General features: G+C 40.8%; 1 protein-coding gene across 5 annotated transcripts in view; it reads left to right on the top strand.

The window, feature by feature from the left end:
* The window catches only part of LOC118400338 (E3 ubiquitin-protein ligase RAD18-like), a 107,723-nt gene that overhangs the window by 40,991 nt on the left and 39,766 nt on the right, over nt 1-26,966 (top strand). For 4 of the 5 annotated variants that reach the window (XR_004828999.2, XM_035797057.2, XM_035797056.2 and 1 more), the window contains exons 10-11: nt 14,439-14,579; nt 20,412-20,583. Coding sequence is in view for 4 of the 5 variants with exons in the window: in XM_035797057.2 (XP_035652950.1) it covers nt 14,439-14,579; nt 20,412-20,583 (313 nt within the window). In the remaining variant the exon portion in view is untranslated. Of the gene's footprint in view, nt 1-14,438; nt 14,580-20,411; nt 20,619-26,966 lie in introns of all 5 variants that reach the window. The other variant, XM_052473577.1, reaches the window with a different exon arrangement.

Raw genomic sequence — 26,966 nt, 5'->3', positions numbered from 1 at the left:
TAAGGCGGCGGTTCTGGTTGTACATTTGTTTCAAGAACACCAATGGATTATGGTCCGTGAAGACCACTACAGGCAAGGCACTGGAGCCCACATATACCTCAAAGAACTCTAAGGCAAGCAATAAAGCCAGCGTCTCTTGTTCGATTGTAGAGTACCTTGACTTGAACTGAGGTGACGTTTGCTTAGCTGGCTCTGTGTACTTGACGTTATCAAGCCCAGCAGACAAATGTTTTGTTCATAACCAAATGTATTATATTCAGCTTGGATTCATAAACCTGTTGAACAGCAAGTAGTAAATACTTTTTAAAACTATTGGAAGTTAGTTGCTAAACTAACAGACACAAAATATGAAATGGGTGATATTATGCCAGCATGCTGCGATGAGCTGATCTGGGTATGTTATTTAGCAATGACGATGAGTGGAATGTTGGCTAAAGAGACTGGTACTCAGACTAGCGATGAGCAGGTGAACTGACTTTTGATGTTCTGTGTATGAAAGTGTGTTCAAGCTTCACAGTTCCGTTCTGGTTATGGTAGCTTTAGAAGGCATTTATTTAGCTTTTCCTTATCAGACTGTCAACCCCTAGTGACTAAAAACGATGGGAGTAATTTAGTAAATTACTTTTTGTGCTATTGATTCAGAGGCCTAATAAAAAAAAATCTGAATTCAAAAATATTTCCCCCTTGTAGACAATAGCGCACAAAGATTAGGGAGTGTTACAGCATCAGTCAATGTTGTTGCCACCAGTATGAGTAAAGTATTCATGACACAAATGTTCACATCACACCTGAAGGACATATGGCCGAAGTTAAGAATTGCTTCAAATTGAGCTGGTTGCAGGAGACTGTCCATGTTTAAGGGAACACCACATGTTTTTTTCTGGGTCAAAAGGGGGCTTAGGTGGTGGGTGTGGCAATGTGATCGGCCGACAGAGCGGCTATATTTTAGAGGCCCCCCCATCTTGACTCTGTAGAGAACATTTTAAGCCAATTTCCTGCAATTCAGCAACTTTCTCCATGGAGCTGATCCATTTTTTTCAGTTTTAAAGCTAATTTTCTGTTAATTTTGCCATGTAGATGTGAGAATGTTGCAGTTTTTAAGGTAGTTTCCTGGAATTCTATGCAGTTTGCATGGATAATGCTGTGTTCTTTTGCTCAAACATAATAACAAAATGAATACTGCTGAATTTATTGTTTTGGTAATTTTCAGTTCTCCCAGAGTGTCTCACTTTTATTTTGGTGATTGTAAGTTCTCAAAGATTATATTATTCAAAAAAATATACAAGTCCATTATCTTTTCTACAAACTTAGTGTTTTTCCATTCCGTAAATCTGTGTGTGTATATAACGTAGGGGTTTGAAATGCTTAGGGGGCCCGCCCATGGGTTAAAATTGCAGAGAAATCCCTACACCATATTACTTATTTGCTCCTGCAAAATTGCCGTTGTTGCTGCAGTCCTTAACAGCTCATGTGAATTCCAGAGGGAGCGCTTACAGGTGCCGAAGAACCTGGTTGCAATGGTTATTGCGAGATGAGGCCAGTTGGACTCGCCCCTCATAGAGAGCTGGCCTCCTGTTGGACTCTCCTCTCTCTCCTCTCCCAAATATTTAGGAAGTGGCCCTGTCTTGTTTCTCTATTCCTATTAATAAAAGAAGATTTATTTTAAATGTCTTGTCATGGTTCCTGTGTCACATTTCATGCTACATTGCAGGAAATTGCTGTTTCAGTTGTTTAGAAAGCAAACAGTGCTTCAGCTTCATTAGCGGGACAAAGCCCATGCCGTGCCTTACACCAGGGTTTTCCAAACTCTGTCCTGGGGCCCCATGTTTTTTTTCTTCCCCCTAGCACTACACAGCTGATTCAAATAATAATAATTCAATCACATCCCTGAAACCAACCGCCTTGATTCGGTCTTGTTATCAAACCTGGAAATTGTGCGGGTTTTTTGTTGAAAAAATTAGACTCAGTGCTAGAAAATAGTATATTATACACTGCAGTTGAGGAACAATGGGAAAGTAATTCTCCTTTGAAAGTTGATATACTTTTAACCCCACTTTTGAGAAAATGGCCCTTGAATGTTTTGGTACACCAACTGGAGAGCTCTTCTTTGTCTATACCCATTGAGCATCTTTCACAGCCTCTTAAGCCTTAAAACCACCCATCTCTTTAAGGATTCACATGTGAGACCATGTGGTAAGCACACACTATATCAAATAAATCTAGGTTTATTTGTTACATGCACAGGATACAGAAGGTGTAAATGGTACAGTGAAGTGGTTACTTGCATAGTAGCAATATCAAAAATAGTCTGTTAACGTTATAATTTGATGACGTTTACCTGACACAATTGTCTAAATTGATTGAACATGTGAAAGAAATGCTATAACCACCTCCCAGCCACATTTAGCTAAGTGGATGGGTCACTATATTGTCTAGACATGCACACATGTTCATGAAATACAATAGAAGTCCATAGTCTCCTGTCATAATCCCAACTCCTACTACTACCAATACAAACATTTTCAGTATGAATCTGCAGGTAGCTAAAGCTAACAAACTAGGTTGAATGTTAGCTAGCTAACATAAGGCTATAACTATCAATGCAAATGGATTTCTGATTTTAATAATATTTGTAATAATTGAAAACACTATTTCAGATGCAGCAGGTTTAGATACTTAGCTAACTAGTATTGCTAACATTAGCACCAAAGATACAGACTAGGATTCTGTAATGATTTGCCTGTACATTTCATAAATGTTGTTCTTCTGTTTGGACTGTTTAAAACAGTCGCTAAGATGAAAATTGTCTGTTATTGTTGCAAACACTATTTTGGATGTAGCAGTCCGGCTAGGAAGCATAGATACAGTAACTCTGTCTCATAGAAGGTACTCCTGTGATAAAGGCAACAATGGAATTTCAGTCATAGGCCCTATCAGGAAACAACCCCTGGTTCCTACTGCCTAGACACTTTTTTCGATTCAGAAGGATTGAATATACAGTGGGACAAAACAGTATTGTCAGTCACCAATTGTGCAAGTTCTCCCACTTAAAAAGATGAGAGAGGCCTGTCATTTTCATCATAGGTACACTTCAACTATGACAGACTAAATGAGAAAAAAAATCACATTGTAGGATTTTCTATTATGGTGGAAAATAAGTGTTTGGTCAATAACAAAAGTTTTTCTCAATACTTTGTTATATACCCTTTGTTGGCAATGACAGAGGTCAAACGTTTTCTGTAAGTCTTCACAAGGTTTTCACACACTGTTGCTCGTATTTTGGCCCATTCCTCCATGCAGATCTCCAGAGCAGTGATGTTTTGGGGCTGTTGCTGGGCAACACGGACTTTCAACTCCCTCCAAAGATTTTCTATGGGGTTGAGATCTGGAAACTGGCTAGGCTACTCCAGGACCTTGAAATGCTTCTTACGAAGCCACTCCTTCGTTGCCTGGGTGGTGTGTTTGGGATCATAATGATGGGGACAATTTCAGTGAAAAACATAAGAGGGCAACAGTACTTGTGCAAAGGTTCAGAAGGATAACTTCCAAAATGAGTGTGCTACATGACATTTATCATGAAGTCACCCAGGTGTCCCACACAAGTAGCCCAAATGTACCCAAGTGGCCAAATTGGTGAAGTTATACATTTTGAATGGAATAACTAAATACAAAATACCTAAATGGTATTCTAACACCCCCAAAAAAAAAAAATGGAGAAAAAAACATGAAAAAATATATATACATTTACAAAATAACACTTTCAATTTTTGGAAGACCCTCAGTCCTTTACACAATATTGTGCTGCTAATGCCAGGTACCATAGCAGTCTCTTTCTGCTGTAAAGCAGAGGGTCACCAAGCATGTGGTGCAGGTGATGGGGGACTTCATTTTGCAAAGAACACAGTGACGCCTCCATGCTGTGCCCTTTTGGCCCTGAGGCACATCCATGCCTGCAGAAATAAATTTGGCAGATGAACACCACTTGTGGCAGGAGCTGGATGAACCAGCTTCAGTGGGGGATGGACACCTTGGCACTGGGAGCTCCCATTTGGAGTCAGTGTCACTGTGAAAGAAAATGTTCAGTTAGAATAGTTTCACATATGAGCCCTGTATCAACAGGTATAATAGACAGATATACAGTGGGGCAAAAAAGTATTTGGTCAGCCACCAATTGTGCAAGTTCTTAAAAAGATGAGAGAGGCCTGTAATTTTCATCATAGGTACACTTCAACTATGACAGACAAAATTAGAAGAAAAAAATCCAGAAATTCACATTGTAGGATTAAGTTATTTGCAAATTATGGTGGAAAATAAGTATTTGGTCAATAACAAACGTTTATCTCAATACTTTGTTATATACCCTTTGTTGGCAATGACAGAGGTCAAATGTTTTCTGTAAGTCTTCACAAGGTTTTCACACACTGTTCCTGGTATTTTGGCCCATTCCTCCATGCAGATCTCCTCTAGAGCAGTGATGGGTTGGGGCTGTTGCTGGGCAACAAAGATATTGTGTGCATCTGTATATCTAGACTTAGATGTAGATCTCCCTGACTTAGTCGCCATACTGATTGATATATAAACAGCTGAAGATGAGCTTGACCAAAACAATGCTCTGTATAACATGCGTGGCTCCTTCCGGTATGAATCTTCAATGACGAATGACCCTCTTTACGCTGGAGTTTACTACATGAGTTGGTCTTCCAACACATAAACATTAAATATTGCCGTTTACCTCAGCTCATTGGCTATCTACCCAGCTAGATTTCAAGACGATCAGTGGTCATTGGGTTAAAATACAGTCAATCAACGAAACAGCGGTCATATCGTTGGTGCACAATGATGGCATTACTTGTTGTCTTCAAATCGGTTTCTTTCAGTCAATACGTCCCGCGAAATGACCCATCAGGTGTGGTTGTGTTACAAACAAACCAGTTGATTGCAATGAAACCAAACATGACTGGAAAAGTCACATTTAGTCTGTGTATTTACATCGAATGTATCGTCGAAAATGGAATGAGACGGAATTCACTACACAAGCGGTTCTCAAAATGTTTCGTGTTAGGCTATAAAAATGTATTTTATCAAACAAAAGACCATTCATTGTGTAACAATGAGCATTGGGATTGCAAACAGAGGAAGATCGTCAAAGGTAAATAATTTATTTTATTGCAATTTGTGATGTTGTTACGCCTGTGCTGGTTGAAATGAAAAAAAATTATGTTGCTTTGTTCTCAGATAATCGCATCGTATTCTTTCGCAGTAACTCCTTGGGCGTGCATAAACGGAATACTGGAACTTCAAAATGACAAAAACAAGGAATTGTGCAGTATGACTAACAAAAAACGATAAAATATCAATGTGTATCAAATCGTACTGTTGTTCATATACACCTAGTATACAAAACATTCAGGACACCTGCTCTTTCCATGACAGACTGACCAGGTGAATCCAGATGAAAACTATCATTCCTTATTGATTGTTAATTGTTAAATCCACTTCTATCAGTGTAAATGAAGGGGAAGGAGACAGGTTAAAGAATAATTTTTAAGCCTTGAGTCAACTGAGACATGGATTTTGTATGTGTGCCATTGACGGTGAATGGGCAAGACACATGTTTTAAGTGCTTTTGAATGGGTTTTGGGTTTTTCACGCTCAACAGTTTCCTATGTGTATCAAGAATGGTCCACCACCCAAAAGACATCCAGCCAACTTTACACAACTTTGGGAAGCATTTGCGTCAACATGGGCCAGCATCCCAGTGGGGTCCCAAATGATTGACACCCTTAATAAAGATGAGTGTATATAACATGAATTATTCAAATACTGACCTGTATTGTATGCTCAAAGAAATGTTCACAAATTACTCTCCATGTTGGTGGATTGTTGATGTTATGGGGCTATTTAGCTTCCACTGGTCCTGAGGCCTTTCTTAAGGTCAAATGTATATTGTATGCTTCAATGCGCTTTGACATAAAGTCTACAAGTGTCTGGAGGGATGCGACACCATTCTTCCACGAGAAATTCCATATTTTGGGGTTTTGTTGATGGTGGTGGAAAAAGCTGTCTCGGGCGCCTCTTCAGTATCTCCCATAAGTGTTTCATTGAGTTGAGATCTGGTGACTGGCTGGCGCGCACACACACTTTGAACCCCCTATGCTCCTTTGAGATCCATCTTTCAAAGTCAATGAGATTTGTTCTTCTAGACATGGCAATCAAAATAATGGGCAACTGGGCATTTTTATACATTGCTTAATTAACTCAGGAACCACACCTGTGTGGAAGCATTTTCTTTCAATATACTTTGTATCCCTCATTAACTCAAGTGTTTTCTTTATTTTGGCAGTTACCTGTAGCTCAGTACTTGAATAATCTATTTTATTCAGTCCTTTTTGCTCATCTTTATCAATGGTTTCAATCATTGTGGACCCCACTGTATACAGTGTATAGCATCATATCTACCTAATTATTACCCTGACCCTCTGCCAAGACAGCTGTCTTCAGGATCCAGCCTATGCCCAACAGAAGAATAGCTAGATAAGAAACCAGGTTACCACCACTTTCCTCTGCACATGTTCCTCATTCCATCAAACATCTGTGATTCATAATAAGCCATTTATTTGTGCCCAGGCAATTGCTGACAGTTGACGACATTTTATAACGGAACAATGTTTCTATTTTTCACTCGAATGTCTCTCTACATTCAATGTTCTTTTTGGAATTACTCCTTTACTACATGTATTGCTCTATGCTGGTGCGTTATAATCATATGCTCTTATGGCTAATGGTGGCCTTTAACCTACCCCAAAAGAAAATATAAAAACTTTAAGGCAATTTTACCTCTTATTGAACTTCATCTTGAAATGTTAAGATTAGAGATCAACACGTTTAATACAGTAAATCTGTTGCCTTTTTCTGTCAGTTCTTACATACACCTTCTCTTTCTGTCCTTCTGATTTCCAGATGCTGCGATTTCCCCTCAAAAAGATTAAACCCCTCATTTATTTTGGGCTTATTGCAATTAACCTTTAGCCCTCTCGTCTGCCTCCATGCATGCACAGTATTAAACACCCATTGTTTCATGTTAACAACTATTTGCCATCTAGCCATCAAGTAGTAAAAAGGAAGTTTCACCCTTAAGGACATCTGTTTTGATATTGTTCGTGAAAGCTGCTCACCTGAGCTGGATCAAAGCCTGAGACGATAAGGCCAGAGAAAGGAGATGATGATTTTCTCTTCTTTCTACTCTGCTCCCTTTTTCTCTCTTTCTCTGTGTGCAGCTGAACCCATGTTTGGAGGCAGGTCGTTGTGACATTTTATCAGTTGCGGATGGTGACATTTGCGCACGTCATGCACAGAGTGGTGGTCCCTGTGTGATATACTTAACGGGTTGCCAATAAGAACGAGGTGACTGTGTGATTGGATCCACATCAAACATGGTATTTCATGGAGAAAGTCATCCTGCTACTGAGAAGGATGTACTCCTCTTTGAGTCAGTTAAGCTACAGGAGCAAGCAAGGCAGCAGTATGGGACTTCAACAGATGCTGACAGGATGTCACACAGATAGAAGTTGGAACAGATACCAGGTCTTCAGCTCGTTTAGATGTGAATTACTGGTTTGATAATGATCAGTATTTGTCCATGCAACTGTAATTTCTTTATTACAGCTTAGACTTGAAAATCCAAAAAAGTGCTTTGTTGTTCTGGGGCTGCATATGAAACACGTTTTTTAACCACAAAACTTTGAAAGCAGGCATTGCATGCATTAGAATTCACTCTGTACATGGAATGTCCCTGTCTACGAAACAAACAAGTGATGGAAGTTAATTCAGTTAAACTATAATTTGACTAAGACTAATATGAATTTCAGAATTAAATATAGCATGTCTTGATTTCAAACCCAACAAATAGCTATGAGCAGGTATTGTATTGACATGTAAATAGAAGAAAAGCTCTGGCCAAAACGAGATTAGTCACAGGCAAGAATGAATCTGAGGACTGTTATTTATCTAATCAACTAACTATGTTTAACCTCTCTAGGGTATGTGGGACGTTAGCATGTGTGGTACGCTGGCCAACATCCGGTGAGATTTGTAGAGCGCCAAATTCAAATACAGAAATACTCATAAAAATTCAGAAAAGATACAACTATTTTACATAGGTTTAAAGATGAACTTCTTGTGAATCCAACCACAGTGTCAGATTTTAAAAAATGCTTTACGGCGAAAGCATACCTTACAATTATTTGAGAACATACCCCAGCAGACAAATCATTACAAACAGTAACCAGCCAAGTAGAAGAGTTACGCAAGTCAGAAATAGAGATCAAATTAATCACTTACCTTTGATGATCTTCATATGTTTGCACTCAGAAGACATTCATTTATTTTACAAATGTTCCTTTTGTTCGATAAAGTCTCTCTTTATATCCGAAAACCTCAATTTTGTTTGCGTGTTTTCTTCAGTAATCCACAGGCTCAAACGCAGTCACAACAGGCAGACAAAAAAAATCTAAATTGTATCCGTAAAGTTCATAGAAACATGTCAAACGATGTTTATATTCCATCCTCAGGTTGTTTTTAGCCTAAATAATTGATAATATTTCAACCGGACAATAAAGTTGCCAATATAAAAGGTAGACAAGAAAGGCACTCTCTCGGTCGCACGCATGAAAGAGCTCTGTGACACGGCAGGGTCCACTCATTCAGACTGCTGTTACTCCCTCATTTTTTCAGAATACAAGCCTGAAACAGTTTCTAAAGACTGTTGACATCTAGTGGAAGGCATTGGAACTGAAATTGGAGTCTTAAGTCAATGGATACTGTAATGGCATTGAATAGAAAACTACAACAAACAAAAAAATCCAACTTCCTGACTGGATATTTCTTAGGTTTTCACCTGCCAAATTGGTTCTATTATAGTCAGACATTATTTTAACAGTTTTGGAAACTTGAGTGTTTTCTATCCAAATCTACTAACCACTTACTCCTACCCGACACGCAGGCGTCCCATCTAGACATCTGGAAATGCAAATGCGCTACGCTAAATGCTAATAGCACTCGTTAAAACTCAAACGTTCATTAAAATACACATGCAGGGTACTGAATTAAAGCTACACTCGTTGTGAATCCAGGCAACAAGTCAGATTTTTAAAATGCTTTTCGGCGAAAGCATGAGAAGCTATTATCTGATAGCATGTAACACCCCAAAAGACCCGCAGGGGACGTAAACAAAATAATTAGCATAGTCGGCACTACACAAAACGCACAAATAAAATATAAAACATTCATTACCTTTGACCATCTTCTTTGTTGGCACTCCTAGATGTCCCATAAACATCACTATTGGGTCTTTTTTTTTTATTAAATCGGTCCATATATAGCCTAGATATCGATCTATGAAGACTGTGTGATCAAGGAAAAAAATAGCGTTTTATAACGTAACGTAATTTTTTTTAATTAAAAAAGTTGACGATAAACTTTCACAAAACACTTTGAAATACTTTTGTAATGCAACTTTAGGTATTAGTAAACGTTAATAATCGATCAAATTGATCACGAGGCGATGTATATTCTATAGCTGTACGTCTGGAAATAATGTCCGGGTAAATCTCAACCAAAATATCCGGTCGGTATCCGGTCGGAGACCAGAAGAAATGCGCTGCCTCGTGTCCGTTTGACCAAGAAACAAATCGTAGGCAAATGACAAGACTGTTGACATCGTGTGGAAGCTGTAGGTATTGCAACCTCGGCCCCATTTAATGTGGTTCACATTCAACAATGGGTTCTAGTGGCGCATGGATATATTTTCGCATTTTCAGTGATCAGATTTTCCTGTACTTTTCGATGAAACGCACGTTCTGTTATAGTCACAGCCGTGATTTAACCAGTTTTATAAATGTCTGAGTGTTTTCTATCCACACATACTAATCATATGCATATACTATATTCCTGGCATGAGTAGCAGGGCGCTGAAATGTTGCTCGATTTTTAACAGACTGTTCGAAAAAGTAGGGGGTAGGAGTATCAGGCTAAGTAGAAGGCAGTTTAATTTGGGCAATTTTCATCCAAAATTCCAAATGCTGCCGCCTACCCCAGAGAAGTTCATTGTTACCAGATTAAATTAATCATGTATCATTTAACTCATTAGGATCTGGGGCACCATGAGAGCGGTTCTTTAAAGAGTTACCATATCCCGAATTAAACTCTAAAAGGTCATATCTATCATATCTATAAACAGTCAACTTATTAATCATAACCTTGTATCATATTATCATTCTAAACAGTTGTAACCTTGCATCTGCTAAACCCTGAGCCTTACTTATGATTCAACACACATTGGTTTAATATTTATTTACTAGCTAATTAATGGTAACACAGGATAAAAATACACACTTACTACGTTTAAAACAGGTCCCTAGCAGACTGACAACATTATGGCTGCTTGTTACAAAAGTGATGGAGAGAGAGAGAGGTACAGAGACACTTAACGTTGGTACATTTAGAAACTACTCTCTCTTACAGTAGTCACATACTTTGCCCATGAACTGCCGCCTGCTTGGAGTAAGAAATCATGAATCTATTTACGTGAAATGCCTTTGTTCGCCGGATCTCTCTCGGTGGACAGGTCCACCTTGGAAAGGAATTTGTGCCTTTTCCCCGGCACGCTTGTAAAGGCTCTAATTGTCCAACCAAAAGGGTTCCAACAAGTCTTCTACTTTTGTTCTTCTCTGTAGTTGTCAGGTGACTTGTGTAGTCCTGAACAGAACTACAGAGTTTATTTTCCTTCCATTAGCTCTTTCAGATTCTTTGAAGATAGGCTAGCCAGCCGTGTCGATGGTTCCCAGTGGGGTGATGAGAGTAGTGTAATATGATGGTTTGAGCAGAGTAGTAGAATGGTCCCACTTAAATTAGCTTTTGAAGATACTTTACTTAGGATAGCTAATCAGCCATACCAGTGATTGTCCGGGAGGTGAGTTTATCGTCTCTACCTCGTGTTGAGATTCAAAGTTCAGACCACTTTAAACATGCAGATCAACGCTTTTGTGGTATATTATGTTAATTTCTTCTTGATTTACAACAGGACGTGAGTGGTTAATCCCCACCAGTTCCCTTCTCCCCCCTCTGCAGGTGAGAGGGTGTCTGAGTGAAGTTATTTATTGCAAACCTGATCTGACCTATTTGGATTCTCGTGGACAGTCATGACATAATGAACCCATGAATTGTGTGTATTCACCTTTCTGAATGCTGCTCTAACTGGGTGGTGTAATATACTGAAGTCTGTTTTCATTCCTCCAAAGATATTCAAATATTACATGCCATCAGATCACAGTGACCTTCCAATAAAGCTTAAGATCTTTGACCTTCATTCAGTGGTCTCACTCAAGACTCTTCAAGGTGGAAACCTGTCATAGCCACGTCAGAAACAGTCCTCAGAATAATAGTCTGATTCAGCCACTGGTCTTGTAGGCCTAATCTGAGTAATAAAAAAAAGTATTTTGTAAAAAATACTTATACCTCGGAATTCAAAACACAATGTTAGCCCTCTTCGTTCTTGCTTTGTAAAGTGCTTCCTTATAAGCAGGAAACGGGTAGAATTTATGTCTACTGCCACTGAAAATCCCAGCTTGGTGAATCTGGTGAATCTAATTTACTGTACAGTACATGTGCAAACAGAACAGTACTGCTGAGTCAGGGTTCGGGGAAAGAACAAGGTGTGAAATGGAGGCCTAATGCGGACTATGCAGCAGGATCATGCAGGGGCACACACACATGCATGCACACGTACACACTTCATCTCAATTTACTCTGAACATTGGACTTGCTGGAATGTTTGGTGCTGCAAGAATGGCCTAAGCAGGTGCAGCCAGGGTCCAGTGCTTTCAGAAGCTGAATATCTGTCCACAATGTTTTACGATGGGAGAACTCTAATGTCTGGTCTTGTCTCAAGTGGATTTATGAGTGGTTTTGGATACTGGTTTACAGTACAAGATGTCAAAGTGATCAGAATGAGAATATCTTGAGCAGATTCCAGAGGATCTATCCCTTAGGGCTAGGAATTGCCAAGGACCTCACGATACGATATTATCACAGTCCTCACAATCTATATTTATTGCGATTCCATGATCCAAACATATTGCTCACCTTATATCTGCTGCAGAGGGACGAGAGCCATGAGAAAACTTATCAGTCATGGAAATAAAAGTGCTGAAAACAAATTGGGTACCTATTTAAAAATAATATCCCGACATGTAACTGTATCAATTTTGTCCCCCGTCACTACTACCCATATGCTTTAGTCATATAGTCAAACTCCAGAGTGGAGGTTAGCTGTGCTCTAGCTGAGAGAACACAATGTCCTGCAGAACATGGCTATAACAGGCACAGCAGAGGAAAGCAATCTCATGTTGAAATCACTTAACTACACAGGCAGTTGTAATGCAATTCTGTCCTGGTGCGTGTGTTCTCTGTATGATCTGGACTACTTTGGTCCTATGTTGTATTGACAGGACACGTATGCTATGAGGAGTTAAAATGCACAGGAATGAAACACTGTCCTTTCAGTTCAATCTGGAACCAGGTATGAGGTCTGAGCATAAATATTTTGTGCTTTTTGTTTCTCTCAGATCCATTGTTTCGCTATAACAACCCTGAAATTGCGATTCCATACTCTTGGTTTTACATTCTCTGGAGTTTGTTATGTTACTGTATTTTTTACCCCCCCCATATTTTATGTTTTTGTTCTGCTGAACTGAACCCATCTGTTTTGGCCCTCTACTTGAATCCCTTCTGCAAACGTCATCCATTAGCTTTGTCTGCCTAAATCGCCCAGTGTTTTGATGAGTTTATTTCACCAGCACAAACTTGTGATTTGATTTGAGTTATCATTTGACCGACTCTGCGTAGGCTGATAAGCTCTCGGAGAGGCCTTTTTATGGAGTTCTCCCTCGTCAGTTGAAATATCATATTAGTAAAACCCTGAGTGTCTTTGTCTTTTGCTATTCAAAACATAAATCTCCTCCCATTAAACACTGTCCTTCCCCTTCACTGCAACTGGATATTGGGCTGTTCTGAACAATGTACACAGAGAGGGCCCCTATATTCTAACTCCCACCAGGACCTTACATTAACATTGTCTCTCTTCCAGAGCGCATGTCTCTAGTTATGATATACAGTGTATTCGGAAAGTATTCAGACCCGTTTACTTTTTCCACATTTTGTAACATTAAGGCCTTATTCTAAAATGTATTAAATCGTTCTCCCCCCTCATCAATCTACACACAATACCTCATAATGGCAAAGCAAAAACAGGTTTTTAGAAATGTTTGCAAATGTATTAAAAATGTAAAACTGATATCACATTTACATAAGTATTCAGACCCTTCACTCAGTGCTTTAGTACCTCTGGCAGCGGATACAGCCTTGGGTCTTCTTGGGTATGACACTACAAGCTTGGCACACCTGTATTTGGGAAGTTTCTACCATTCATCTCTGCAGATCCTTGTCAAGCTCTGTCAGGTTGGATGGGAGCGTCGCTTCAGAGCTATTTTCTGATCTCTCCAGAGATGTTCAATCGGGCTCAAGTCCGGGCTCTGGAATGGCTTCCGTTTGGCTACTCTACCATAAAGGCCTGATTGTCAGAGGGACCATTGGGTTCTTGGTCCCCTCCCTGACCAAGGCTCTTCTGTCCTGATTGCTCAGTTTGGCCGGGTGTCCAGCTCTAGGCCAGCTCTTCTTTCATCTAAGTGCTGCAGACATTTTTTGGTACCTTCCCCAGGTCTGTGCCTCGACACAATCCTGTCTCGGAGCTCTACAGACAATTCCTTTGACCTCAAGGCTTGGTTTTGTTCTGACATGCACTGTGAACTGTGGGACTTTATGTAGATAGGTGTGTGCTTTTCCAAATGATTTCCAATCGATTGAATTTACTATAGGTAGACTCAATTTGTGGAAACATCTCAAGGTTGATCAATGGAAACAGGATGCACCTGAGCTTAATTTTGAGTCTCATATCAAAGGGTCTGAATACTTATGTAAATGAGCTATTTTTGTTTTTATTTTTAATAAATTTGCAAAAATGTCCTGAACTTGTTTTCGCTTTGTCATTATGGGTTATTGTGTGTATATTGATGAAGAAAAAAATGTAATTTAATTCATTTTAGAATAAGGCTACTTTCCAAATTCACTGTAACAAGAAAATACGTAGGGGGGAGTTTGTATGATAGGTACGTTGATTTATCTGACTTAAACCACACTAGTTTCTCTATGTGTTTGGATATGGGGTTTTCTTTGAGTGTTAAATGGAATCGAAATGCAGGTCTCCGGCTATGCAATGTTCAGAAACAGGATATGTCTGCCTGGGTGTGAGACTGTGTATGTGCATGTCTGTACTCTTTGTGCCTGTCCTGGTTTCTCACCCCACCTTCTCTTCTGTCTTGCAGGGAAGCAGCATAACAGTGAGTTCTCCCGCCTTATCGCACAGGTCCGGGGTCGCCTGGAGACTGCGAGGACGAGGGAGATAAAGCAGGAAGTGAGGGATGAGGGAGGAGAGGAGGACCAGGGAGTGGGCTCCAGCTCTGCAGGTACCACCGTAACCCTTATTAGCATGCCGAGAGAATGAAAGAGGAGGGTTAACACTGTCACCACAGGTGATCTTACAGCCCCCAGCCTTCTCAGCAGAGCTCAGTCAATAAGCTTTAATCTATCTTCTTTATTAGGAGGTAGCTTATTCGAACCTCTATGACCCCAGCCAGCCCTCTTATATTGGCTCTGATCCGTGTTCTGAAATAGTGATGTCTCAATGTGGGCATTAGTCATACCCCTTTAAAGATGCATGATAAAATGGCGCCGAAGAGGATGGCAGAAATTTTTCATTCCCATAATCAATTATGCTATTTGTTTCTTTACGTTGTTTGTAACTTCTGTTTTAACTTATTTCGTACATAATGTTGCTGCTACCGTCTCTTATGACCCGAAAAGGATATCAGAACTGGGATTACTCACCATGGACTGGAAGAAGCTTTTTCCTTTAACGAGTCCGACGAGAAAGATATACTGCTCTCACAGATCCATGTAATTTGTGTGAAGAAAAGACGGAGGAAAAGAGGACGCAGATAAGGCTGCCTTTTGAGAATCCGTAGGCTAGCAAGTAAACTCCCATTGCCATCAATTGTACTTGCTAACATGCAATCATTGGAAGATAAAATGGATGACCTTTAGGTTTCGGGTAGCCTACCAACGGGACAATTAGAACTGTAATATCCTATGTTTCACCGAGCCGTGGTGATCGACGACACGGACAATATAGCATTGGAGGGATATTCAATGCAATGCATGTCTGGTAAGACGAGGGGTCGGGGTGTGTGTCTTTGTCAATAACAGCTGGTGCGTGATGTCTAATATTGTAGAGTACCTTATGATAAGCCGTGGACCACACTAGCTACCAAGAGATTTCTCATCTATATTATTCGTAGCCGTCTATTTACCACCACAGACCGATGCTGGTGCTAAGAGCATACTCAACCAACTCTATAAGGCCATAAGCAAACAAGAAAATGCTCACCCAGAAGCGGAGCTCCTAGTGGCCAGGGACTTTAATGCAGGCAAACATAAATCAGTTTTACCATTTTTTTTACCAGCATGTCACATGTGCAACCAGTGGAGAAAAAAACTCTAGACCACCTTTACTCCACACACAGAGATGCATACAAAGTTCTTCACCGCCCTCCATTTGGCAAATCTGACCATAATTCTGTACTCCTGATGCCAGCTTACAAGCTAAAACTAAAGCAGAAGTACCAGTGACTCGCTCAATACGGTAATGGTCAGATGGCGCGGATGCTACGCACAAGACTGTTTTGCTAGCACAGACTGGAATATGTTCCGGGAGTCATCCAATGGCATTGAGGAATATACCACCTCAGTCATCGGCTTCATCAATAAGTGCATCGAAGACATCATCCCCACAGTACGTACATATCCCAACCAGAAGCCATGGATTACATCAAGCTAAAGGCTAGAGCTCTGCATCGAGCTAAAAGCTAGAGCTGCCGCTGTCAAGGAGTGGGACACAAAAATGATGCATGCACGAGAGCACCAGCTGTTCTGGATGACTTTGTGATAACTCTCGGTAGCCGATGTGAGAAAGACCTTTAAACAGGTAAACATTCACAAGGCCGTGGGGCCAGATGGATTACCAGGACGTGTTCTGAAAGCATGCGTGGACCAACTGGCAAGTGTCTTCACTGAAATTTTCAACCTCTCCCTGACCGAGTCTGTAATACCTACAAGTTTCAAGCAGACCACCATAGTCCCTGTGCCCAAGGAAGCGAAGGTAACCTGCCTAAATGATGAACGGCCCATAGCACTCACGTCGGTAGCCATGAATTGATTTGTAAGGTTGGTCATGGGTCACATCAACAGCATCCTCCTGGGTACCCTAGATCCACTCCAATTCGCATACCGCTCCAACAGATCCACAGATGACACAATCTCAATCGCACTCCACACTGCCCTTTCCCACCCGTACAAAAGGAACACCTATGTGAGAATGCTATTCATTGACTACAGCTCAGCGTTCAACACCATAGTGCCCACAAAGCTCATCACTAAGCTAAAGACCCTGGGACTAAACACCTCCCTCTGCAACTGGATCCTGGACTCCCTGATGGGCCACCCCTCAGGGGTGTGTACTTAGTCCCCTCCTGTACTCCTTGTTCACCCACGACTGCGTGGCCAAACATGACTCCAACACCATCATTAAGTTTGCTGACGACACAACAGTGGTAAGTCTATAGGGAGGAGGTCAGTGAATTGGCAGTGTGGTGCCAGGACAAACACCTCTCCCTCAATGTGAGCAAGACAAGGGAGCTGATCGTGGGCAACAGGAAAAGGTGGACTGAACAGGCCCCCATTAACATAAACGGGGCTGTAGTGGAGCGGGTCGAGAGTTTCAAGTTCCTTTGGTGTCCACATCACCAACGATCTATCATGGTCCAAACACACCAAGACAGTTGTGAAGAGGGCACGACAAAACCTTTTTCCCCTCAGAAGACTGAAAAGATTTGGCATGGACCCCAGATCCTCAAAAAGCATCCTGACCGGTTGGGTCACCGCCTGGTATGGCAACTGCTTGGCATTTGACTAGTAAAAATTCCCTGTCTTAGGTCAGTTAGGATCACCACTTTGTTGTAAAAATGTGGAATGTCAGAATAATAGTAATTTCTTTAATAATAGTAATCACATTCCCAGTGGGTCAGAAGTTTACATACACTCAATTAGTATTTGGTAGCATTGCCTTTAAATTGTTTAACTAAGATCAAACATTTACATTACATTTAAGTCATTTAGCAGACGCTCTTATCCAGAGCGACTTACAAATTGGTGCATTCACCTTATGTCATCCAGTGGAACAGCCACTTTACAATAGTGCATCTAAATCTTTTAAGGGGGGGGGGTGAGAAGGATTACTTTATCCTATCCTAGGTATTCCTTAAAGAGGTGGGGTTTCAGGTGTCTCCGGAAGGTGGTGATTGACTCCGCTGTCCTGGCGTCGTGAGGGAGTGTGTTCCACCATTGGGGAGCCAGAGCAGCGAACAGTTTTGACTGGGCTGAGCGGGAACTGTACTTCCTCAGTGGTAGGGAGGCGAGCAGGCCAGAGGTGGATGAACGCAGTGCCCTTGTTTGGGTGTAGGGCCTGATCAGAGCCTGGAGGTACTGAGGTGCCGTTCCCCTCACAGCTCCGTAGGCAAGCACCATGGTCTTGTAGCGGATGCGAGCTTCAACTGGAAGCCAGTGGAGAGAGCGGAGGAGCGGGGTGACGTTTCGGGTATCCTTCCACAAGCTTCCCACAATAAGTTGGGTGAATTTTGGCCCATTCTTCCTGACAGAGCTGGTGTATCTGAGTCAGGTTTGTAGGCCTCCTTGCTCGCCTACACTTTTTCAGTTCTGCCTACACATTTTCTATAGGATTGAGGTCAGGGCTTTGTGATGTCCACTCCAATACCTTGACTTTGTTGCCCTTAAGCCATTTTACCAAAACTTTTGAAGTATGCTTGGGGTCATTGTCCATTTGTAAGACCATTTGCAACCAAGCTTTAACTTCCTGACTGATGTCTTGAGATATTGCTTCAATATATCCACATAATTTTCCATCCTCATGATGCCATTTATTATGTGAAGTGCACCAGTCCCTCCTGCAGCAAAGCACCCCCACAACATGATTCACGGTTGGGATGGTGTTCTTCGGCTTGCAAGCTTCCCCCCTTTTCCTCCAAACATAACAATGGTCATTTTGGCCAAACAGTTCTATTTTTGTTTCATCAGAACAGAGGACATTTCTCCAAAAGTACGATATTTTTCCCCATGTGCAGTTGCAAACCATAGTCAGACTTTTTTATGGTGGTTTTGGAGCAGTGGCTTCTTCCTTGCTGAGTGGCGTTTCAGGTTATGTCGATATAGGAATTGTTTTACTGTGGATATAGATACTTTTGTACCTGTTTCCTTCTGCATCTTCACATGGTCCTTTGCTGTCGTTCTGGGATTGATTTGCACTTTTCGCACCAAAGTACGTTCATCTCTAGGAGAAAGAACACTTCTCCTTCCTGAGCAGTATGACGACTACGTGGTCCCATGGTGTTTATACTTGCGCACTATTGTTTGTACAGATGAACGTGGCACCTTCATGCGTTTGGACGTTGCTCAAGGATGAACCAGAATTGTGGAGGTCTACAGTTTTTTTCTGAGGTCTTGGCTGATTTCTTTTTATTTACCCATGATGTCAAGCAAAGAGGCACTGAGTTTGAAGGTAGGCCTTTAAATACATCCACATTTACATCTCCAATTGACTCAAATGATGTCAATTAGCCTATCAGAAGCTTTAAAGCCATAATGCAATTTTCTTGAATTTTCCAAGCTGGATAAATACACAGTCAACCTGTAAACTTCTGACTCACTGGAATTGTGATACAGTGAATTATAAGTGAAATAATCTGTCTGTAAACAAATGTTGGAAAAAATGTCTTGTGTCATGCACAAAGTCGATGTCCTAACCGACTTGCCAAAACTGTAGTTTGTTAACAAGATATTTGTGGAGTGGTTGAAAAATGAGTTTTAATCACTCCAACCTAAGTGTATGTAAACTTCGGACTTCAACTGTATAATAGACGGTGTCAGAGGAAAGCTCATAAATTGTCAGACACTCCAGTCACCCAAGTCTCTGCTACCGCACGGCAAGCGGTAACGGAGTTCCAAGTCTAGGACCAAAAGGCTCCCTAACAGCTTCTACCCTCAAGACATAAGACTGCTGATCAATTCATCAAATGGCTACCGGACTATTACATTGACACCCCCCCCATTTGTTTTGTACACTGCTGCTACTAGCTGTTTATCATCTATGCAAAGTGACTTCACCCTTACCTACATGTACAAATTACCTCTAACCTGTACCCCCGCACACTGACTCGGTACCGGTATCCCCTGTATATATCCTTATTATTGTTTTGTTATTGTGTTAGTTTTTAATTATTTTTTACTGTATTTCATTTGGTAAATACTTTCTTAACTCTTCTTGAACTGTACTGTTGGTTAAGGGCTTGTAGTAAGTAAGTATTTCGCTCTAAGGTCTACACCCACGAGCTCTATTGGGATTCATGCCCTGTATGTCTTAAAAAAGGTCACACTTGGTGACAAAGTGATGGTGCCTATTAATTTTCAGTGGAAGGCAAGACCAAACAGCAAGCTTGCGCCGAAGTGTTTGAAGCTAGTGGAGCTAGTCAAACAGAGCATGAACAGGGCAGGCTTCAAGTTGCAAATTATTGGCGATATGGCAGCAACATTGACTAATCGCAGCTCGCTATAGCTTACAGCCTGTGTTGGATTTGCTGTTGATACCTAGCACTACCTAGCATGCTGTTGGCTTGCTCCTTTATAAAAAAACACCCACATGGCGATCAACTGTTGCCAAATAAAGTATTTAATATTTTTCCATGGAAATCCCCCATCATAGATTGAAACATCAGTACATGCAGAGATAATCATATTCAAAATGCATTAGTCACACTTCAAAATGTCAGCCACATATAGAATATCATTAACTGCTGGTCATGAACCTTCTGCCCTCTGCCTAGAAGACACAGTGGTGTGTTTGTGGTTAAAAGTATTCCCCATTACTTTGGGGAAATATCTATGAGATAAGATATAATTTAACATGAATGACTTTAGCATCTATCACACAGTCTGTTCAAATCATGTTTACATGGTTAAAATAGGACTGATCCAGATTATAAACCATGACATGGATTTCAAGCAAAGTGTCCTAGCACAGATTTCTCATAGCTCATTTTCACCACTAAATGATTTTATACCAGTTTTATGATCATGTGTACAGTCCATGTTATTTTCCCTCCTTCCTGTAGATAAGGCAGCACAACAGGAACAGAGTGATCCCAGCCCCAGTGACTCAGAGGCCTGCTGCGTATTGATGACATCACCTGTGGAAGAGCCCTCTGAGAAGCAGCAGCAGCCTTCTGTTGTAGCAGTCATCTCCAGGTCACCCAGCCCATGTCTCAGTGAGGTGTCCATCAGCAGGTGAGGGAGCCCAGGAGACGGCAGAATTGAGTAAGGTGAAGTTGCCCGGAGACGCTTATCTTGGGTCAGTTTTGCGTTTTCCCCACTAATGGTTAAGGTTAGGCTTGGGGAAGGGTATAGGGCTGTTGCGAGGACCATATTAGCCACTATTGTCCCTGTAATCACTCTGACATCATTGCAAATGTAATCAAAAATCTAATCAAACACTTCATGAGAGCCCATGAGCAACATTTCTATAGACTATGAAATTGCTTGAGAAAACAGTGATGGCATCTATTAAAAAGAGGAGGATTTCATCAGCTTTCTATAGGCTAGGCCAACTGTATTGATTTCTGATCATTCCTAATATTAAGCAAATATTAAGCACATTGCTTATCTTTACGACAGGTGTATAACCTACCTGGCTGGCATGAAAATTAACCACAGGAAAAGTGTCTTCCATTTGCTATTGTAAGTCCAGATGACAGGCATTTTTTCCCTGCCCCTGTTTCGAGACAGGTGCATGATAATCAAAACGAATTTCACACATTAAATAAAACTTTATTTGTCACATGCGCCAAATACAACAGGTGTCTACACCTTACTGTGAAATGCTTACTTACAAGCCCTTAACCAACAGTGCAGTTCAAGAAAGAGTAAAAATAATACAAAAGTAACACAATAATATAGCAATAACGAGGCTATATACAGGGGGGTACCGGTACCGAGTCAATTAGTACATGTAGGTAGGGGTGAAGTGACTATATATACATTATTTAGTATATGTAAAGTCAAGATTAAATCAAGAATAGTCTGATGGGTGACTATTAGCTTATCACTTGAAGCCCAGTTTAAGGCAAGAAACAATGCCTATTTAAAAAAATAAAAAAATTGAATCATAGTCACGCACTTCATGTAGCCTAGCCCATAGGCCTATATGTTTTGATACGGTTTGTATCACAACTAAAGGGGCCAAATAACTTAAAATTAAGCACATTAATCCCCTTTACAAGGGGTGTAGAGCTTAACTGGCATACATAAGCAGCACATGAGTTTCAAGTTTGGAGAAGATAATTTTTTACCATAAAAATGCACCTTTATAATAAAAGCGTTACATGCATATTCACATTTGTGGTCAATTTTGATAATGGTGTTTTCCCACTAATGGAACATTTGCCCTTATAGTCAGTCTAATGTCGTGTGCGCATTGCTGTGCTTATAATGTGAAGAAATAGCCTAATAGTTTATCAACATTTTTAAGCTAAATGTTCTGATCTGTTGCGTCAGCCTCATTGCGTAAAAAAGTTTTTTTGATGGTAGTGGTTGTATTAATTTGATATCTATCACATCCCACAACTGTCCCAGACTATGGAATATTTATTTATCACACAGAATATAATAGGAACAACTTTTATACTATGAGGGATAGTAGACGTAGACTAGTGCTTTTGCTGTTAGTTAGGCCTACTCATCTTGTTGGCTGACGAAAAGTAAATGTGGACAGTTCTTCCAATATCTTCATTATGCACCTAGGAATTGGATAAAGACACGCGCAATTGCGTCCCCGATGTCTGTCTTCACTTGTAGCCTGTGAGTGAGAAGTGCTTTGGAGCAGGTAGCACTCTGGGAGAAGGGCTGCAAAAGGCATGGATTTCTTTTTTCCAGTGCATTATGGCCACACAAAGAGGATGCCCCTGGGAAATGTGAGGCATTATCAAGTGCTTCCCTAGTTGTGAATGAGAGACTGAGGAAGTGTGTACAGCAGGTGCAAAAAACAAAGCAGAGCTCATGCCTTACAATGTATTAAAAATCAAAACATATAGCCCAACGTTTGTAGAACATTGCATTAATAACGCTTAATTAAGCATATAGGAGTACCTAATTCTTTCTTACCGCTCAACACAGAAAAGCCGCATGTGTGCACTCCCTCAAATCGTTTGGAGAAAATATCCTTTCTATTTTATTCAGCTTTGTTCAATTGTATTCTTCATACTATAAAATAATATAAAATAATGCCACTAAGCAAATTTTGTCTGCTAAATAATCTAGTGTAGCCCACAGCCATATGGCATAGCCAGGTCAGGACCTAACATAAGGTCAACTCAGAGTATGCTATTCTGTTCTTCTGAAATAGACTACATTTTCTTCATATCATTTTTCGTTAGACCTGTCTAAAGTAAATAATGGATTTATTGTGAAGGTGTAGACTATATTACATGGATTTATTTGACTTTTCAAAATGTACTCTTAACGGTCAAAAGTTTTAGAACACCTACTCATTCAAGGGTTTTCTTTATTTTTACTATATATATATATTCAAATAGCCACCATTTGCCTTGACAGCTTTGCACACTCTTGGCATTCTCTCAACCAGCTTCATGAGGTAGTCACCTGTGTAGAAGCCAAGAGATGCTAAATGTGTTTATGTTAATTAACGGCCAATTACCGTGAGACCGACAGTTATTTGCTTGGCAATCACCAGCTGTCGAAATTTCGTGACCGCCACAGTCCTAGGAGGGTATCCCGAATTTGATCCTTGGGAAAACGTTATCCTGTGCAAGCTGAATAGCTGATGCTCCACTCCTCAACAAGCAGACATTTGACTTGTCTTTTCAGGGTTTCTCTGTGTCAATGCTTAACACTTCTCAAAACAGGAGATCTGTCCTGTGCGTAATATTACTGAGACATTTTGTATGTAGCCAAAGTTGGACTCTCAGCAGGAGTATTTTGTTGGCGCTCACACAGAGCTAAACATGCACCTTTGGAAAGAGTTCCATCAGGATTATACACTTTTGAAAGACGATCCAACGTTGGTTAGTTGAAGACTAAAGTTACTGTACTTGTTGAACATACCACCCTGTTCAACATGTTTCATTTTTTCGTTAAATAATAAGGTTGGGGGGCCTCCCAGGTGGCACAGTGGTCTAGGGCACTGCATCGCAGTGCTAGTTGTCCCAGAGACTTTGGGTTCGAGCCCAGGCTCTGTTGCAGCCGGCCGCGACCGGGAGGTCCATGGGGCGACGCACAATTGGCCTAGCGTCTTCCGGGTTAGGGAGGGTTTGGCCGGTAGGGATATCCTTGTCTCATCGTGCACTAGCGACTCCTGTGGCGGGCCGGGTGCAGTGCGCGCTAACCAGGTCGCCAGGTGCATGGTGTTTCCTCCGACACATTGGTGCGGCTGGCTTCCGGGTTGGTTGCGCGCTGTGTTAATAAGCAGTGCGGCTTGGTTGGGTTGTGTTTCGGAGCACACATGGCTTTCGACCTTCGTCTCTCCCGAGCCCGTACGGGAGTTGTAGCGATGAGACAAGATAGTAACTACTAACATTTGGATACTACGAAATTGGGGAGAAAAAGGGGGTAAAATACAAAATAAAAAATAAAAAATAATAATAAGGCTGGTAATCGGAAATCGGTTGCAGCTCAAGTCTATCTATAAAACCCACAATGCAATGCACTCTCTGAGCATGGAGTTTGTAGTGATAGGCATTCCGGCTCTTTTGGCTCCGAAACGGCTCTTTGTATTTTTTCAAGTCAAACAGTTTGCGATAGTTTGACTATGATTGGTGTTAAAACAATTCTAATTCAATTATTGAATGAAATCATACTCTACCTTAACCACAATGTATTTAAAATGCATTGGTTTGTTATGAAAAAGAATGCTATTAAACATTTGCATTTAAAGTATAACTTTTTAATGTATATAAACAAAGTGCATATAAATCTAACCATTCAAAATAAATACAATCTGAACAGCATAATAGAATATTGCACCGTTTCAAAGAAAAATAAATTACAATTTGTAAAACTGCAGTATCCCACAAATTGAAATATATGTAAAAAAGAAGGCTGCTATTACACATGTGCATGTCACGTCTTGTATGTAGGTGGCAGGCAAGTCAAGCGCAGGAGAATTAAACTTGGTATAATTGGAGTATTTTAATAACTTAAAATATAAACTCCAAAACCAAAGTCCATAATAAAATAAATGCAGGTACAAGAACCCGTCGCACACCAATCCATAAAACATGAACATAACCATAAACAATCTCTGAGGACATGAGGGGAAACAGAGGTTTAAATACAGAACACTTAATGAATGGGATTGGAATCAGGTGTGTAAGAAGACCATACAAAACCAAACATAGATCAATGATGGCTAGAAGACCGGTGACGTCGACCGCCGAACACCAACAAGGAGAGGCATCGACTTCGGCAGAAGTCGTGACAGTAACCACCCCCCCGACGCAGGCCTCGGGGACGACCCGGAGGACGAGGCACAGGGCGATCTGGATGGAGACTGTGGAACTCTCGTAGCAGGGAAGGATCTAACACGTCCTCCACCGGAACCCAGAATCTCTCCTCCGGACCGTACCACTCCCATTACTATTTAATGAAGCTGCCAGTTGAGGACTTGTGAGGTGTCTGTATCTCAAACTAAACTCTCTAATGTACTTATCCTCTTGCTCAATTGTGCACTGGAGCCTCCTACTATTTTGGTTAGAGCTAGTTTGGAGTAGTACACAGCGTTGTACGAGATCTTCAATTTCTTGCATTTCTTAGAACAAGAACTGTAGTCGAACCCACAAATTATGATGCTCCAGATACTCAACTAGTCTAAAGAAGAGCATTTTTATTTCTTCTTTAATCAGAACTACAGTTTTCAGCTGTGCTAACATCATTGCAAAATGGTTTTCTAATGATCAATTAGCCTTTTAAAATAATACACTTGGATTAGTTAACACAACGTGCCTCTGGAACACAGGAACGATGGTTGCTGATAATGCAACTCTGTACACCTTTGTAGATATTCCATAACAAATCAGCCGTGTCCATCTAAAATAATAATTTACAACATTAACAATGTCTGCACTGTATTTCTGATCAATTTTATGTTATTTTAATGGACAAAAAATTAGCTTTTCTTTCAAAAACAAGGACATTTCTAAGTGACCCCATACTTTTGAACGGTAGTGTATACTTTGTTATGACGATATAGACGGATGGATGTGTTCTAGACAAGTATGGCCATACCATCTATTGGTTGATTTAGTGATCTGGAGTGCAAGTAAATGTTTTAAAACCGTTATGAAATGTCATAGTTATTCCCTTTCTCCATTGACAAGAACGTTATTGTGATGACGCATTACAACACGATTTCCTTATTTCACAGACAAAACACTTAGTAGTTCAATCATGTTTGAAATAGTTATTTGACCTAATCATAGAACATAGACTATCACCAAATATAGTTTTTTTTCCTGAAGTGGGTTATCTCTTTAATTTACTCAACGTGGTGGGTTTTGTTGAAGTTTCCTTAGAAGTATTGCTGAGCTCTCCGCAGGTGTTGGGTGTTTTGAGTGTCTCTGAAGAGAACATTTAATGCAGTCTTCTAATCATAGAAAGGCCAGCTTAGGGAGGTGAATACTAAGTGTTCTAAAAGCAGGGCCTTGTTTGGTTTTGATTTAATGTTTAGGAGAGACTCATTACTTCCAGCTTTTTGCTCATTATGGGATAAATCAGGGCTGCTCACAGCAGCTGTTAGCGATAGATTGACCCAATGTGTTTGCTTTTTTGTGGTTCTCCGGTTTTTCTTTCTGGTGAATCTCATTCCCTCTAGGCACAACTGTAGATTCTTCGGCTTACATTTGCTTTATTGATTTTTACTTTTAAGTTGCGCTCCCCTGACATGCATTGATTTACTTCCATGAGCAAAGAGGGGAGTAATATATCAAAGGGCATGCAAAAATAACCCCAAAACAGTCAGTAGGCATAGGCTTCAACAATTATAGCCAGATGAATTTGTATCATAATAAGGCCATCTTAGAGCTGGAATCATTTGAACTTAGATAAGCTTCTGCAAAGTACTAGTTCCACAGTCAGTATTAAGCCCTCTGTCATTGTGTTGCAGCAGCCCTCAGTATATCTGCAGTGCATCCAGGCAGGGTCTGAGCAGTCACATCAGGACACAAGCCGCAGGGAACCCACAGGAGGGCAGAACGCCATCATGCTTGGAGGTGTATGTCCTGCAGTCACAGCAGATAAACACACCCTGATGTTCTTCACCACTACCACTCTCACTCTCTGTCTGATACCTGGTCCACAGAACATGGTACCAGCTACTGTAGGATCCTGTCAGGTCTCCCATCAGGGTAGTGGTCATGCTACACATTGCTTGAGAGGGAAGTTTAGAGTGTCCCTGCCACAACGTTTGGAGACTGGAAGTTAAAATAGAAGAGGATGTGTAGATGTTGACATTTTGGCCTTAGGTAAGAGGTTATAATGAGGGCCTAACACTGTGGCGAAATCTGCTCGGAGCCTTCACCGTGCGCTGCCACTTTAAGAGTGCATGAGCAGTAAGGAAGGAGGAAATAAAGAGAGCTCGTTCAGCTCTTTGGGGAGGAACT

The sequence above is a fragment of the Oncorhynchus keta genome, chromosome 21 (assembly GCF_023373465.1).
Source record: "Oncorhynchus keta strain PuntledgeMale-10-30-2019 chromosome 21, Oket_V2, whole genome shotgun sequence".
Lineage (NCBI taxonomy): Eukaryota > Metazoa > Chordata > Actinopteri > Salmoniformes > Salmonidae > Oncorhynchus > Oncorhynchus keta.
Note: the sequence above shows the minus strand (reverse complement) of the source record. Positions and strands in the feature narration are given on the sequence as shown.